Source organism: Cuculus canorus, chromosome 11 (genome assembly GCF_017976375.1).
Source record: "Cuculus canorus isolate bCucCan1 chromosome 11, bCucCan1.pri, whole genome shotgun sequence".
Taxonomy (NCBI): domain Eukaryota; kingdom Metazoa; phylum Chordata; class Aves; order Cuculiformes; family Cuculidae; genus Cuculus; species Cuculus canorus.
Genome location: NC_071411.1, coordinates 1,375,879 through 1,393,619, shown reverse-complemented (window position 1 = coordinate 1,393,619; position 17,741 = coordinate 1,375,879). Strand labels below are relative to the sequence as shown.

The 17,741-nt window shown below is 43.8% G+C and overlaps 1 protein-coding gene across 2 annotated transcripts in view; it reads right to left on the bottom strand.

Annotated features, from left to right (window-relative positions):
• DCAF1 (DDB1 and CUL4 associated factor 1) overlaps positions 1-17,741 on the bottom strand; it is a 43,138-nt gene that overhangs the window by 16,166 nt on the left and 9,231 nt on the right. For both annotated transcript variants that reach the window (XM_054076456.1, XM_054076455.1), the window contains exons 3-20: positions 16,477-16,553; positions 15,660-15,733; positions 14,584-14,697; positions 13,638-13,775; positions 12,605-13,108; positions 11,306-11,407; positions 10,418-10,576; positions 9,853-10,032; positions 9,130-9,339; positions 8,460-8,629; positions 7,292-7,416; positions 4,981-6,241; positions 4,185-4,383; positions 3,698-3,780; positions 2,662-2,746; positions 1,232-1,465; positions 600-693; positions 19-123 (exon numbers count right to left, since the gene is read on the bottom strand). In XM_054076456.1, the coding sequence (XP_053932431.1) occupies positions 19-123; positions 600-693; positions 1,232-1,465; positions 2,662-2,746; positions 3,698-3,780; positions 4,185-4,383; positions 4,981-6,241; positions 7,292-7,416; positions 8,460-8,629; positions 9,130-9,339; positions 9,853-10,032; positions 10,418-10,576; positions 11,306-11,407; positions 12,605-13,108; positions 13,638-13,775; positions 14,584-14,697; positions 15,660-15,733; positions 16,477-16,553 (3,914 nt within the window). The remainder of the gene's footprint in view (positions 1-18; positions 124-599; positions 694-1,231; positions 1,466-2,661; positions 2,747-3,697; positions 3,781-4,184; positions 4,384-4,980; positions 6,242-7,291; positions 7,417-8,459; positions 8,630-9,129; positions 9,340-9,852; positions 10,033-10,417; positions 10,577-11,305; positions 11,408-12,604; positions 13,109-13,637; positions 13,776-14,583; positions 14,698-15,659; positions 15,734-16,476; positions 16,554-17,741) is intronic.

Sequence of the window (17,741 nt, the reverse complement as noted above, 5' to 3'; positions counted from 1 at the left end):
GGCTTCTCTTCCTCTTACCTATAGGTTTGTAATCCGTTGCATTAAATGTCCTGAAAGAAGAGCCAAAGGGGCTTCTCATTCTCTCCTCTAGAAGGTCATCTTCATCATCTGCCTGCAACATAGCTGATAGAAGGGAAGATTACTCCATAAATCCACCTTCCATTCGTCACCATCACTAATCGACTCAAGATAAAATCAGATTCTGACATGAGTTTTCTTTTTCCTTAATAGCCTGGCAAGACCCATTCAGGATCCACTCTTCCAGAGCTGCCTTTGCTAACACTGCACATCACAAACTTAACACAGAGGACAAAATTCTTTTCTCAAGCATCATCAGATCTGCTGTTACACACATTTTCTTTTATAATAGGTTGATTTTTTTAATCTCACGAATGGGTTGTGATATCGCTCAAGTTAGAGAAAACTGTATTTGTCAGCAACACACACAGCACAAACTTCCTGAAAAGATTCCAGTCCCCGCATGCCAGTCAGGTCTGGGGTTACAGACTCTCTGAAGCTTCTGATTTCACTGAACAATCATCTGCTTATCTCAAACCAGAGGTGACCAAGGAGAGTAACATAAGACTGAGCAATCCTACCTCCGTACATAACTGTGCCGGTATAATTGAAGACCACACGACACTGATCCAGTGCGGGTACTGTATGCAACAAATGGAAAGTCCGGAGGTCCCACTGGAAAAATACAGGCTAAGGAGCAACAAACAATTGAAAGTTCACATTTCCTTTCTAACACAGTGGCAAACAGCTGATTAATCGCATTCAAGAAACCCCATTGCCACTCTCTTGCAAATATAACAGACCCAGCATCGGACTCAAGCACCACAGCATCCTCCACGTGTTCAGAACGAGAAAGCTCTTACACAAAACATCACTGCCAGTCAGGAGACTTTTCTGCAGCAGCCTCAAGGCTAGTCTTGGTAAGGGATGGGGAGAGAGCAGAGGTACCACAAACAATATTAGTAAGGAATATCCTCTTGTTCTCTCTCCATGTTAAGCATTTCCTCTAGGCCGTATCAGAGGCAGAATCTAGATTTAAGTCCACTTGCTGTCTGGCAGTCCCTACTTACTCATTTCAGATGAAAACTGTTATTACCATACACAACTTGTGATACAGCAGACCGTGAATACAACTTCTGCAAGCAACTACTCGTTTATCAACACAAATTCTTCAGGTGCCAGGACATCAGTCACCACAGTGGCCAAAGGATACAATTTCTGTGTTGACTATGACCTCCAGCCCATTGGGATGGAAAACACCACTGATGGTCATGTTGAATTTGTCAAACTTGTGGATGGCCTGTGCCGATCTGACATCCCAGAGGACACCATCATTTAGGACAAGGTCATCAGTGGGGTTAAAGGTGGCACAGTTCTTCTTGTAGTTGTTGGCAAGATCTGGGTTAAACAGAGTCAATAGCTTGTTGCCAGTCTGAATATCATAGATCTTTCAGATTAAAAAGAAAAAGAAAGATTAGTCACAATTTGTAACGTACCTGTGCCTAAGACCACCCCTGCTCCTCCTTCTAGATCATTCCCAGAATCACCCTGTTTCCCCTGTACCATTCAGCTAGAAAAGTCGCAGAAATGGAACTGCTTTCAGAGCAGATGGTATTTATAAACATAAAGACTCCAAAGCACACAGGTAGGGAAAAAGTGCCAGAAACTATAGAAAAGGAGTTAAAATTCCTGACATTTGCATGGAAAGGCAACTTTCTATGCTTTGCCCCAAACTTCTGGAAGATAAAAAGATAACAAGGGCTTTAAGTATGAAGGGTTTATGACCATCTTCTCAGATACATATGACCTGTACATCCCTCAGACCCAGCTCTTGTTCCAACTCACAGAGAGGAAAAAGTTCTCTAGGGCTGGAAAACAAATCCGTTTACCAGATAAGCACAATACAATCTACCTTCCAGATAAAACCAAGTTAAAAACTGGGCAAGAATGGACAGTTTCGTTAAACAAATCAGACCAATATGTAAAATCATAAATAATTTGAATAAAGTATGTTTCATGACAATTCCTTATGCAAATACCCTTTCAAGAGAGACAGTGCCTTGAACAAATGCAAATTAGCACTGAGGTGAAGCACTCTGAATCCTGCTTCTGTCAGATTTGCAGGTATTCGCACTAAACAGTGTTCTCCAAAAATATACTGGTAAAATTAAATTACCCAAAAGCAAGCTGCAAATGTACGGGGCAGCAAAAGGAGGACACTTTTAAGAAGGACACTTTTAATAGGCCATTTCCGATAGCTGCTGACTAAGCTACTGTTTGCAGTGGAAATTTTATTATTATTACTGAAAAATAAGACAAAGGAGGCAACTTTGGGTGGGGAGGGTGGGGAAGTCCTGCACGATCTCTCTCAAATGAAAGAGAGCAGATGCTACAGCTGCTCAGAATATGGATCACAGAAGCACCACACTGCACACTACTTGTGCTACAGTTGCTTTGGAGTGGTCAAGTTTATACCCTTAGACACAGGGAGAAGTTATTTGACACTGTGAAAGCTTTACTCTAAAGCCTCTTATCTCATTAGTTACACAGAGCATTGTAGCAGCCGGATCTGTTAAATAAACGTCCTGCGAAGAGCTACACTCTTGTCACAGCTCCACAACCATGACCTGTACGGGTACTCACATGGGCGATGTCTCCTTTTGTGCCAATGACCCTGTCCTGAGAGTGCTTGCTGAACTCCACATAGTGGTCATCAGGGAAGGAATGCCTGTGGGCAGAGTCAGTAAAGAAATCAAGGAAATGCAGACTCAAACCCTCTGTGTGAACCAAACACCACCCCAACACAGAGCCTCCCACAGAGGCTTCAACACTGCAGATAACTAAGAATGTGGCAAAGACTTTCCTTCACCACTGACCATGGCACACTGCAAAGCTAAAAAGCTCCACTGGCATTGGCAGGAAAATACGTTACAGACACAGCCTTTACAGCAGAGAAGTGGAAAGCACACAAGCAACAAATCCACAGACTTAGAATCGTAGAATCAATCATAGAATAGTTATTCTACGATTCTAAGACTGTGGACTTGTCATCAGCAGGGTCTGTCACAAACATAACAGAGGAGGGAGCGATGAACGGTATCGTGAACATTCAAAAACATGTGCAGGGCTGAGAAACGTTAAACTTTTTATCTGCAGAATGCCCTCTAGCTGGCCTAAACCAAGCCACATCAGAACTGTTGCTTACAACTAAGGGAGACAACAGTGAAACCTTTTAAAAGCGAGGAGCGTTCCATCCATTTTTATGGGAAGGAACAATTGTAAATACCGAAATCAATTTTAAATAGCTTTACCCAGGTCTGAAAGTTTCACTGTGCAAATCACCACGCTAGGAGAATTCTGGAACTGGCACCAGAAAGATTGTCAAGATAATTTACAAAGAGGAGAATAAAAACACAAACATATTTCTTTACCTTCAGGGACAACAGTGATTTTACTGATCTACCTTGCACTAAACAGGACTTTAGGCAGCTAGAGTATAACAATGCTGTCTGTACCCAATAAAACAGACAAGATACTAAACATAAGAATGGGAGCACACCACAGACATTGTGAGAGCTGTGCAGTACTGTTCTTTCACAGAGTTTGTCCTTTGGGTTTCTGACTGTACTGGAAGGTTCTTCTAACTGGAACACCCCCAGCTGGATCACAGTATACCTACTTCATATCAAAGACAGACTTCATCCCCCACAACGCAGACAGAGGTTGGCTCCACGTAGCGGATGTCAGCAATAATGATCCATCCTGTAGTTTCAGATGGCAGTGGAGGGGAAAAAAGGGAAAAGAATACCATGGAAAAGAGAGGTTATCGTTTTGCCTGTACACTTTAACTTACACTTACATGAATTTAGGAACTAGAGCATATTTACTGCTTACTAAACTACTTCTATGGGGCTTAAGTCTAGGTACATCATACTAAGTATAACACAAAGAGCCCACGGCAGGCAAAGAAAAACGTTACAGATAAAGAAAATAACTGTAGGACTCACAGAGAGGGAGCACCTGACTATTACAGGCACTTTAATGACAGGCACTGCAGGCCAGGCAGTTGGTGCGTTTTAGATGTACACATCCATATGGGTTCAAAACACACCAGGGCTTCGGCTGAGAGAACTTCTAAAACTACAAATAGCTCTTTGATTACTTACCCTGGATGGCTCAAGGTGCGTGATGGCAGAGTTATGGCAGTTGTAACTGGCCTCTTCCTGTCCACTGAATACATTATAGAGTTTCAACTGCCCTGTGCAAGTACCCAGCATTAAGAATCGTTCCCTTGCAGAAAATGCACAACAGGTAAAGCCACTCTCATCCTCATTTGCTTCCCTGAACACAGAAATTGGACGGAACCTAGAGAAGGCAGAAATATAAGAGTCACCAAAAAGAGAGAAGAAAAACTGAAATGCTGTGGGAAGATCTTAAATCCAGTCCTTAAAAATCACATAGTTACAAGTTATAGCGTTCTTCTAGGACAAGCTAAGTGTCCATTGTAAGGCTAGCCCTCAAGTGAGTATGTTACAACAGTGTGTGCGATGTTTCAGGGCTTGTTTTGCACTAAGTACTTCTGTTAAAGCACATCATTAACTTGAAGCACTTGGAGTCCATCCTCAGTGGGACATTATGCTGCATTCTCATGTGAAATGGGCGTTAGGTACTTACCTTCCAAAGGAGAACAAAGAGCCGTGAGCTCCATTAGTCAATGCTGCCAATGAATCAACATGATACTGCAAATAAAGTGTGCTTTACATACAAAGGGTCAGTACTAAGGACAAGAGGAACAGAACAGCTTCTAAAAATGCCTTTCAAGGCTCTCCCACTTGTCAGTGTTGGATAAAAACACTCCTGCCTCCAAGGATATTCCGCTGTGGGACTGCGCAGCCTCAATCCAGGTAAGGCTTTTTGGCACAGGGATCCTGAGAGGGATCAACAAACATTTTTCTTCCTTACCTGCTAAATATAAGGTGTCTATCAAAGCAGCCACCATCCACCCCTCCGTACTTCGGAAAAGCTGCCCTGCGGGTCAGCCGTGAGGTAAAGTTAGTTGGCGCTTGGCGCCTCTGTTTTGGCTCAGGACACTGGTGGGGAGTAAAGAGAGAGAAAGGGGGACAGGTGGCAACAGGGTTCTTGCAGCGGGCATGCTGCTCCCTAAGGTACTCTGTGATTATACTGTCCAGCGTGGGTGGGGAAGGAAGGTGTCTATCCAGCTGCTTTTTGATAGCTGGGCTCTGGCTGTAGGCGCCATGGTCCGATTTTTGTCGCAACACTCTGATTTTTCTGCCGTTGCAGGGAGACGGCCTCTCCCTGACAAAGCTAATCCTGCCAATCAGAGCAGAGTTGCTGGCATAAGAAGGGCCTGGAAGGGCAAGTGGACCTTGGGATGCCGACGGCCTTGCCTGAGCATGGACAGAGGTGGTGGTGGAACCTACGGAAGTGTGGCTACTCAAACGGGCTGAGATGCCATTAGCTATGCGAGGAGTGCGAGGCAGGGTCACGGGAGAGGCAGCAGCCGCAACAGGGGTGAAGGCAGACGAGTGAGATGCTGCAGTCATGGGTAGGTCAGCCTCTTTAGTAAGGACAGAAGCAGTTTCTCCTAGGCCCTTCGAGATGAGATGGTTCCGAATCAGGAGCAGCAGCTCCTTCTCAGGAAACGTAATCCTTGACTGGGCCACCACATCCGCTTTCTGCAACCGAGCAAGAGAGACATCTGTGCCGATTAGCAGCGGCTTCCCCGAGACTCGCTCTATCAGCTCAGCAGCATACTTGCAGAACTTCACATGCTCGCTGCGCTTGTCCTGAAGCACCGGCTCTTTCATCAGCTGCTGAATTTGACAGCTGCTGAAGAGAGGGAGCTTGCTGATAATCTGCCGGACAGTACTGCTGCGTGAGAGCCCCACCAAGGCCTTGCAGGCTAACGCTCGGATCTGATCTGCATCTGTGATCGGCATCTTTATAGACAGCAATGACAGCAGCACTTTGATACCATTGTTGGACTGCACCACATTCCACATCTTAGCTAATGTGTGCTCACTGCTCTTGGGGGCCTGAGGAAGTTTTCGCCGAGGAGTTCCAGAGATGAACTTGCCAATACTGGAGATCCGATTGTCTGGGCCACATACACAATTTATGATGATCTGAAGGGCTGACTTCTGAATCTCGGCATCATGGATGAAAAATTCACCCTCAGCAACTCCAAGGATGATACTAATGCCTAGTGAGGGAGAAAACAATTTCTTTAGTACTCTAAAATGTATCTCACACAGTTCATCAGACAAGTAAGGAAGCCTTCAAATTTGAGGAAAATAGGTAAATGTCTTAATTCTGGGATTTTCCTAAGTTTTGCTCACTAGTTAAGACATTCTTCTGCCTCCCTAGCAAAATGTTTTCCTACATTGATGTTCCTCCACATCATCATCAGTAAGCCAAGAATCTTTCAGAGAAGGTGACCAGGGATGGCGCAGGAATACCAAATCTGAGATATGTGGCACAGAAGAAGATGCACAGGCATGCCTTGGATTCTTAATGCAGACAGCAACTCTCTTGTATGAATACTAGCAGAGTGGGACCAGAGAGGAAGGAAGGGCACCGGGATATCATAGTGTGGATGGAAAAAAAGCAATCTTATGAGAGCTTCCAAAAGCAGTCTTTACCCCCAGACAGAGTTCCTGTTATTTTCACATCCCCTGCAGAAGATCAAAACCCTCACTCAAGAAAGAGTTGGTATTTTGTCTAGAGAAAGGTTCTGTGCAAAAGAAATTGTCTCTTGCCTGTATCTAGTACTCTGCCCACCTCTTATTCTTCTTTTTGTAAAGTCCCTCCTCATTTAAGGCACATGCCTTAGATCTGATCCAGGCACATCTCCTTCATTTGCAGAGTGAATCTGCAGGTGGCTAGTGAGAGCAGAACTCAAATACATAGCAATAATTGTCCTTCTCCTATACTCACTAACACCACATCCCCAGGAGAACTAAATTTCTAAGTGGAGGGAACCTAATAGTCTCCTTACAAAAGTGGGTCTGCCTCCATCTGTATTTAATGAGCTCTTGAAAACAAGTGCGAGTCAAAGACCATGCCTTCCAATCTGTCATCCAACCACAGTGCTAATCATGACATGAATTAACCAGACTCTACCCTCCCACCTACTTGCACCCCTGACAATAACTTAATACATGGTTAATTTTAACTCTTGCCTCACTGTAGGTAAGAAACAGTCAGCTGACAACTATAAGTGTGTAAGTGAGCAGGATCATAGTCAGCTTACCCACAGTGGAAACAGTAGACCCAGCTTCATCTAACACATCCACAGGTTCTGCCAGCTGCAACTGGATTTTGGGAACCACAGTCAGGATGGCTAGTACATCCAAAGCATACCGTACTGTGTCGTTCCTGGAAGGCAACAGAAGAACTTTAGAGATGCGCATACAGAGTTGTTTCAATAATATTAAATAGTTTTCAAACCACTCAGCTCCAATAAATAGGAGGAAACCAGTCACAGTGGATGTATTTGCTGGTGCCTTCTGATTTTAGAATGTTCCCCTCTTAAGAGCTAGTTGCCACAGAAAGCAGTGCTTGCAGGCACACCATCGCCTGCAGTCTGTCAATGTTTATCCTCCCCTGCCCACAGGCTCCTAAAGATGCTGTAATTTTGTATTCATAAAATAAGAATGTTCAGACTTATCCACAAAAGCATCCTAAATTGAGCTTCTCAATCTAACATAACTCTACATCTTAGCTGGAAAACATTGCTGTCTAAAATACTCTACACCAGTCAATTAGAGGCAAAGTTTTTCTGAAGGGAAACTCTTTGGTAGTGAACCAGACAATGGTGATAGAGAAAAAGGCATCAACTTAAGACATCACTTTAAAAGTGACACAGGTGTGTGGAAGATAAAAAGCGCTGTTACACAAGAGGTGGAAGAGCTGAACAACACAAGGTTTGCAAGCCTGTATGGATAGGTAGGAGTTAATCCAGGCAGCAATTAGGAAACAGCTGCAGAGAGCAAGAAACAAGAGAACAGAAACCACCCAGGAGAGGCAACCTGAGAGGAAGGGCAGGACTGCAGAAGCAAAACAGTTTGCAAAGGCTTTCAGGTTAAGTTAGGCAAGGAGTATCTGCAGGCAAGAGAAACTGGGAGAGAGGGAGTCCTGGTGACAATACCACTGCTGATGACAACGAGTTACAGCAGGCAGCGACTCACCAGCGAACAGACCTCTAGAGAGAAATCTCACGACATCCCTCTCTACCTTGGCAGCATACCCTTTTTCCATGCTAGCTTTCATAAGAACTGTGCATCCCCAGCAAAGCCCCCAACAGCACTAACCAGTACGTGCTCGTTTTTAAATGCTACCAGAGAGGGAGAAAATCAAGAAATGTAATGTCCTGCCCAAGAGTCCCAGCTTACTGCACCACCACACAGCAAACAGCTCACCTTGCGTAGTACGTCTTCCAGTTGCAAGCTATTGAAATGAGCTGAAGCATGAGTTGGACACAAGACAGCTTGAGAAAAACCTCTGCTGGCTCCCAGTAGAGCTGTGCTGGACCATACTCAATCAGAAACTCCATCATCTCCACAATCTGCTCATGAGTGTACGAGCAGGCCTGCAAGGAAGCAAGGAGGAAGCATTACAAAGAGATCACACGGGTTACAAACTTGCACTAAAAAAACTATAGTGTCCAAAAAGACACATTCCACATGTCATTATCAAATCAAACTTATTTCCAAGTTTTCCAACATGATGCACATTTCTGTACATACAGATCTTGCCCTTTCAGAGATTAAAAGCATAGAAAAACCCATGAGGATCAGAAGTAACCTGCCCCTAACTTAAGTTTTTGAGCGATGGAAAAGGAACCACACCAGATGAGCAGGAACCTGAATCAAATGTAGTTCAGATGAACCTCAGAGACTCTTCTGCATTTTTCTATTGCAGTATCATTCCATATGGCAAGAAAAAAGTACAAATAAAGAATCCCAATCCTTTAAATTGCATGTTCCCCTGTTATTCCACTCGCTTAAAAGGACATCCACATATTCCTGCTGCTTAGATTCACTTGAAAAACGTAACGACCATGTTAAAACCTTTCAACATGCTGCTCACCTTGTAGGGGGGCTGTGGATGGACCAAAATGCCCCCTTCGGTGCGCTGAAGCGACTGCTTCACCTGCTCTAGTTTGATGGCAAGGTGAGCCTCAAAGTATCGGCGCAAGGCCATGCAGGTGTGCTTCCCAGTCTGGCGACTAGCAAAGATCTCATCGTCACTCAAGAGGGCTCCTTGGTCTTCCAGGTTTAAGATCTCAAGTGTGCTTATCTGCAGAAAGAAGATAAGAAATCTAAGGTTTCATCAGCTCACTCTTAAGGAAAAAAAAAGCACCTACATCTCTCAGCTGTGCTTGTACTAAGCTCAAACTAACTTACTTGTTCCACAAGACATGCAAGCGCACTGAGAGCTGAGGAAAGCTGTCTGAACTGACAAGGCTATCTGCATGAACACGTAGTTATTGAGTCAAAAAGCACCATTCTTCCTCCTTCTCTGTTGAAGGAGAAAGAAATCCAGCTACATCACTGGATCTGGAGGCAATGTTGTGCCTAGTACTATCAGGTATTATATTACGCAACACACAGCGTGCTCACACCTTGTAGTGCGGATGTCCCTGACTCAGTACCAGCCCAAGCTGTTAGAACTGCCCAGCCAGATGTATCAGCTTTGGGCATGAGCAGTGTCCTTTGTGCTCATATGGTACTGCGATTTCACAGTTGCACTGTAAACAGTATAAAACCCAACATTAAAACCCTCTTTGCTGCACAAAACTACAGGCCTTACCAGGTTAACCAGACGTCGAAGGCCATCATGCCTGTCAAAAAGCTCCAGGACAGCACGGAAGGAGAAGCAGATGGAGAAGAACATGGTAGCATGGCAGCAGCCTGAGGCGTGGGAGCACTCCATTAGCCATAAGGTGTAGTTCACTACATCTGAAAGCACATTGTGGGGGTGCATGCACACCTAGAAAGCAAAGGAACACTCTTGAGAAGGACTCCAAACAGCTTGCTGAAAAGGATTTGTCCAAGGAGAATGAGGGTTCTTTGAGAGGCAAAAACAGACAGAGGACAAGTATCAAGTTACTCCCAGCTTAACTCAGGACATGAAATAAGAAGTCCTATTTCCAGACTAGTAAAAAAAAGTGCCTGTGAGACTCAAAAGGCCATGATGTGGCACTGTAGGACATTCCCCAAAACCACTCAAACACACTATTACTTACATACTTCCTATTGCTTCTCTATAAATTTGGGTTTTAGCTTCAGAGATGTTTATTCACTATTTGAACACAGGTAGGAACACTAAGAAACAATGGGAATCACTGCAGTTACATCAGAAGAATGCCTCTTACCCTCTCCATGGCATCTTGATTGTAAGACAAATAATACAAGCACATGGAGACCCCTGTTGCTGCCATGGAAGGACGAGGAATCTCCAGCAATTTTTGCACTCCTCCATGAGCAACAAACTCCGTTGCAAACTTGTTGTGCAGCAGCAATGATGCCAAATGCTAAGGAAGGATAAAAGCAGATTAGACTGGAATGCTTCAAACTGTCGACTGTATTCCCTGCCCCACAGTAAAAACAAGCACTCATTCTCAAACAAATGACAATGAAACAGCGCAAAAAACAACACTGGAGGAGCACAGGCAGAGAAGTTAGTGCAAAAGAGGGAAAGGACACACACAGAAATATAACTCGTGCTGCTGCACTGCACGTTTGGCTTGAATTAGGTTATTCTGTGTGGTTTTGTAACTCAGGGAGGTAACCTAACAACTACTCAGACAATGCTATGGTATTCTAAACAGCAAGCTCAGAGATGTCATGCTGGGACTCCTGGGAGTAAGAACGCTTACACTTCTTACTCCTCACCAATGTCCCTTGAGACAACAGGCAGCAGAACAACTCAGGAATGCCACATAAGGACAGCAGGAATATGGGCGTTTGACAAAATATGGAATTCTTATTGTCTTCAGATAGGCAGATGGCAAGTGAAATAAATGACACTTCTGCACAATCAAGTTCCTTTTACTCCCTTTTTTTATTTTAAATACTTGAGAGTTATAAAACCAAAACCACAATGCATTCAGGTCGAGTGAAAGCCATTTCCAGTCCCAGGGAATCCTGCAAGATACACAGGCCTAAAGAAAGCGAGCATTTGCCTTTGATGCACGCAGCAGACATATTCAATGTTTCTACAATGCTTATGGTACAGTTTATGCACTACGAAAGCAGTGTACCTTAAGGGCTTCGAAAGTGAGCAGCACATCATTGGTTCGCTTCAAATCGATGTAGTACATCATCAGCTCCCTCGATCCCAGCTGCATAAAGATGGGGAGTAGCTGCAGAAAAGAAAGATGGGAGAATAGCTGAATGTTTCATGGGAAACCCAAGGTCTGTTGTGGATTTTACTCTCTCAGACCCCCAGTTTTCCCCTATTGGCTGATACCTGGTTTGAGAGGTCAGTGGTAACCAGCTCCATCCATAGGAAGCACTAAAGGTTAACAGACCTCTTGTAATACATCTGCTGACTGCAGCAAGGTGCAGGACAGCTGCCACACGGAAATCTTAAGACTCTCCTTCAAGTGCGGCTATGGCAAATCCACACAGATACCACCCTGGCGATAGGTTCCACTTTCCATCTGTGCAAAGACAACTACCCAACAACTGAACAGAAAAAACAGGAGAGCAGGGCAACAAACCAAAACCCTTTGCATAATTCTTTGTGTAAGAGCTTTATAGTATTAATTCCTATTTTTATATCCTATTATCGCGGGCATATGAAGTGATCCCATCAGCATGCAGGGTATTAGGAGTATTTGGCTCTCACAGCAGCAAGGCACACATGTGCACACACACACATAAGGTATATCACAAAGCAAAGCTGTGTTGCTTTGTTCTATTTCAAATTAAGTTAAACCACCTAAAAAAAATATTAAACAGAAATAAGGGTGGTCTGCAGACCTATGCTAACTTGAGAGTTAGAGCTAAAAAAAAAAAGGAACATCTTTGCTAAACCTGACACTGCTCAACTACCTTGCCCTTGTAAGTAACAACATCTCTCAAAAGCATGTGAATAACATCAGCACTGCCATTTTTCATCAGAACTACTGCAGGAGTTACACAAACCATTTCATTTAGAATTTCAAGTTCATTATTTCCTCAGACTTTTAATTGTTGGAGTCTATCCCCTCCCACCAAGGGAACTAGAAAAACATCTGTATTTCAAATTAACTGCCCTGCACGTACACAACCACCACACTTAACAGAAACCAGCAATAAAATTCCTAGTGCCATGCTCCAACTACCAGACCACACACTTGCCGGTTTCAGGTTCAGGTTTGAGTATTGCCTACCCAGCAATACTCAAACTAATGGCTCCATCAATTTGAAGATCACCAACAGCTCAGAAAGAGTTTCTGATCTTAACCATACCAGAAACAATGATGTAACCATTCTGCAAATCCTTCCCTGCAACACCCCTTGTAGTTTGCCAGAACTCAAGCACAGAGCGCTTCCTCCCTGCTTCACATGCTCACCTCTTGGTACTCCCCAAGGGGAGTCAGGTACTGAAGAATGAGCCTTTGCTCTATGGCTGGAGTCAAAGGGTAAAGTGTATAATTAGTGCCAATCACCCACGGGGACATTTCTGACCAGCTGCTGTTGGACAGTTCGACAAACATCCGCTCTGGTTCCGAGGCAGAGAAGCCCAGCTTTTGCTTGGCCTTCCGGAAGCCATCTCTTTCATGCTGTTTCCCCGATTTGCTTTTTCTTAGTCCCCCATCATCTAGCTTTGCCGCAGAGTTTACTCTGCTACTGGTCTTGTGACTTGAGTCCAGATGAAAGGAGATCTCCATCTCCCCAGAAACTTCCTCTTGCTCTCCATCTACTGCCATCTCCCCATAATCCATGTCCACAGCCTCTTCATCTAGAGGCAACAGAGGATCTGACGGCACCTTCCGAGGACTGGGACGCTTGTTTTCTTGTTTTGTAGTCATTTCAGTAACCTGTAACTCTCGTAGCCGTCGAAGCACCAAAGCCACCTGATTTGGAAAAGAACACATGAGGACATGCTTCTTGCTTTGGTCACACACCTCACACTGATCACATTTTTGTTCTTATCACATAACCAGCATGCAGGAAGCATGGTGGTGTACATTTGCCCAGAGAAATTATGATTTCAAAGCAAATCCCCATGTTGATTTACCTTTCCTTCTGAAATACTCTGCAGTATGTAAGTCACGATATGTGATGTTACAGATGTAATGCTTCTGAACATCTTTCTTTAAGGAAGCAGGAATATGAGGCCCAGTAAGAAGTACAGTAATTGCCTTCCCGGGTTTCCACTGGCATTTTTGACACAAACTGGTATAACAGAATAATCAGGATGCAACCTCAGCAAATGTACAGTCAGGAAAAGATGGAAAGCACAAGCTACTGACTCTCACAGATTTTGCTATAACTACCGTATGGCCCATACGTTGACTCAGGAACGTGAGCTCCCCAGAGATAAAATAACAAAGGTACGGTTCTCTGCCCTCTAAAGGAGGAAAGCAATCAAGTGATCATTACCAATTGTGAGTTCTCATCCCTGTAATTTGCAGCAATGTCTTGGTTTTCCATAGCTCCTCCTAACAGCCCTGTTGCATACGTCCTTAGCGGCTGATCAGCCTCACGTGCCCACTTGAAGAGATTTTCAACTATGCCTTCCTAGAATGAAGAAAACAAGAAAGCAATTCCAACAGTTACATTTGCTGTTAACTTCTCAGTCCCAGTGACAACCTCTGTGGGTAACTGTTCTCTTCATCTCTAGCGATGACCAGGCCAGATTTCCTACCAGTCGGGTAATGAATCAAAAGTATCTGGAACCAAAAAAAGAAATAAATCTAACATTTTAAGCTGTATAAAACTGCTCCCAGGCAACAGATACTTGCAATCAGGGCTTTCACACCTGCAAAAGTCTCTTGAAGTGGCATCGACTTTCTTCCCACTTTCAGCTCTGTGCACTCCTTCAGAAAACCACACTTGCCAACACACAGAAGTCTGATTCAGCTGTCCATCACAGGCCCAGATAATCCCCACAAAGCATGTGGATTTTAGACTGCTTAGTTAAAGTATGACTTGCTTATCACCTTGCCCTAATAATGCTATCACTCTGCTGTAGCTGGGGATTACGGGGCAAGACTCTTACAGCAAGTCTTCATGTCCCGTATGGCCTGCTCCCTTCACAGGTCTATAAAATAACAAGTCAAATTATAACATTTCCCAAAACATTATATTAGGTTCCAGCTCCTCTGTTTGAATCAGTCCCATCATACCTTAAAAGCTGTGAAATACCCAAGATTTGATCAGCTGAACAAACCAAGATCAAAAAGCTCCAAACCATGAGTAAGATTGAACAGATTGTCTCCCAGAGACACAGTTTCAACATGGCTTTTCACTGGTTTCTCCTGTGGGAAGAACTGTTGGAGTACATAATACACCAAACTTAAAACCCAAGCCTTGCTGCAGACAATACCTTTTCCTGAAAGACAACAGCTGTTTCCAGTCCCGGCATGATATCCAGAAGAAGTCGGCAGGCAGCAGTGTTTAGCGGAGGCTCTCTGCTTGTCATCACATAAGCGTTCACTAACTGGAGGAGATCAGGAACAGCATTGGTTTGGAATCCAGCTCTGACCAACACCAGCACAGTGAGAGCCTTACAGCTCCCAGAGCAGCAAAACGCCAAAGTAAGAAATGTCAGCACAGGAAGCCCTGGATTTCAAGCTGACCAGCCTTTAACTTGCCCCCTCCAGTGCCTCTGAAGTTGCAATTACTTCACAGAAGAACAGAATTACCCTTTAATGTGATGTTCACTGACTGGATATTAATCTTGAGCTGATTTATAAAGACAAATACATCGAAAAATGGCAGTTAAGCTGTAAACATGAAAAGGTAATAGCTAAAAATAATTAACATAACAAATGACACACAGCATCTATGCTTGCTTATTGCTTGCAGCTTAAGGGAGGAAGCTACAAGCAAGCAACCTGTCCAAATCCTCACAGCAATGTGCACTGACAGAGGTACTGCAGAGAAGGGAGGGTAACAAAAATTCCAGCTATTGGCTCATGTTAGAGTACAGCATTGCAAGAGGAAAGCCAGGCTCTTGCCTCTCAATCCTCAGCCTGAGCCTTCTAGAGCTGACAAACTCCTTTGCTCCGCAGGCAGGCAAGCATTTCTAGGTATTCAGAGACAAGGCAATGGAATTAGTGGTATTAATTTCCACTGCTGAAATTAATTATGCTTCTAAACTTGTATTAGAGGAGCTACATTTTCTTTAAAGAAACTGATGAACCTTGAGAAGAACCAATTCAATTGTTACTACACATATTCCAGCACTCCTGCACAGCTTGTGAATTCCCCTTTCCTTGAGTCACTTCAACAGTGGCAAACGAGTTGCACTTAAACCCATTTTTAAAACCCCTGCTATGGAAGAGAGTCCCTACACCAGTAAAATAAATATTGTAGTATTGAGGTCAGCCAGCACAGAGTGAACAAGAGCCATAGGAAGGTGTTAGGAACCGGCAGATACAGTTCTCAGAGCAAACCTACCGCATTCATGAAATCATCATTCTTAAAAAGGATCCTCAGTAAGTGACCAAGCATGCACTCTGGGTCCGCTCGGCCTGTGGGAGAAAGGAGAAGAGGCTCACCTACTGACCTCCCGGCTGTCAAGGTTAATACCCAACTGCTAACTTCCAACTGATTGTGGAACACTCAAGTTAGCAGGACGTTTCTCAGAAGGAAAATTACAGAAGAAATTGTATGAATTATTCACCAACTTAACATTTCTTCTGGTAGGCATTTGCCTAGAATGCCTACCAGTCAAAGCACAACACATTTTAGTGGTTCCATAGTATTGAACCGTCATTTGTGTAGAGAGTGAAGATGCAGACACCAGGCAAACTGTTCTGGTAACTCAGAAATAAGTCATCTCCCCCCCCCAAAAAAAAAAAACCCAAAACCCACAAAACCCCCCAAGAAGATAAAAAGCAGCAGAGGCTGTATGTAACTGTTCTAAGGCACTGCACTTACAGAACAGCAAACTCAAGATAATCTGAGACAGACTGTCTGCTCTGTCCATCCAACACCTACTGCTTTACATTAACTACAACTTGCTAACATGATCATGCCTCACGTCATAAATCAGCCTCTGAAACTCTCTTTCCAGGACTTCTAAATCTTGCAACAAACATCAAAACTGCCAGACATCAGCACTCTAGACCACTATTGCCCAGTACAAAATCGGTATCAGACCTTGACCAGCAGTGGGCATATTAAGGCTAAAAACTGCTTACTCTTACATATGAATTACCAGGTATCTGCTGTGACAGAGCTGGCACTACCAAAATGGTTCAGGACATTGTACCTGGGTGTCGATCATCAAATGGGTCGGGATCGCCTTTGCGGTATTCTTCAGTCTCCTTCTCAATCAGCTCGGACATTCTGCAGAAGAAAACGACATCAACTGAATGGAATTCACACTTGGTCCTCTCCTATCGCACGGCTCCTCACTGTCAAAGTGCTATGAACCGGCTCCTCAGCTGTCATATGAATGGCATTCAGTGCTACCAGAGAGTTTCAGACTGTTCACAATAGAGTGGTGAGAAAAGACTGTGTCTAATATCTCCCTATGCTCCTAAGCGGTGCTGAACCCATATCAGCATCCTAGTGATGCACAAGCATGATGCTGTGGAGGGACGGACACCTTTTATCTACTCACGTTGGAGTCTTGGTGAGCTTCTGCAACACACACCGTAGACAACTAGAGTAAATAAAGGGCTGGAGTAGCAATTCTCACCAGCACATAGTCTTTTTTTGCAGCAGAGCAAGTCCTAAACAGGTGACTTAGTCCATATTACTATTCAGTCTCAGCAGGGGCAACCACTCAAACTGCCTACATAATTTTTTGCATATTAAATTACAATAATATTGTCTAATAATGGAAGTATTCAATATTTAATAAAGTACTGTGTACTCTCTAACCAGCTTATCACTCCAGCTCCACTGAAGCAAACCTTTTTAGCATGTGCCAGTTACTCCAACAGATCAGACAAGGAGAAAATCAGCCAAATCCCTATTCACAGGCCTTCAAAATGCATTAAATGCTCCTCTCCATCAGAAAAAAAAGGAAGGTTGCCTTCCCCTAAGCCAAGAAGCAGCCTCAGCAGACACAAGAAATTCTACACCCTACTTCATTTAGCATCACCTGTAAGAGAATGAATTACTATTTTTAAACAAAATCAAGAAGAGGAAGATTCTATCATGGCCAAGCAATAACTAATTCCATGGTCATCCACCGTCTTTCTCCACAAAGTGTTATAGCAGAGATTTATGCAGTGTGAGGTGAAATAAAGAGCAGTATTCAAAAGGCACTAGCAAATGAAATCTTTATTTCCTCAGCATAAAATCTCATTCCCTCCCTGTACTGAGGTGTACAGTGGGGTGCAGAAGCTATGTGCAGCGCAGCACTTTAAAACAAGGTCTTAACACCTCAGGATCTACGCAGAGCTTATTACAGGGGAGGGAAAACTGCTGGAAGGCTGCAGTAATCCCTGGAGAAATATTTGTTGTTTGTGAGGGATTCCCTTACAGAATGTCACAGACTTCCACTCCATTCTCGTTACCTTCCAG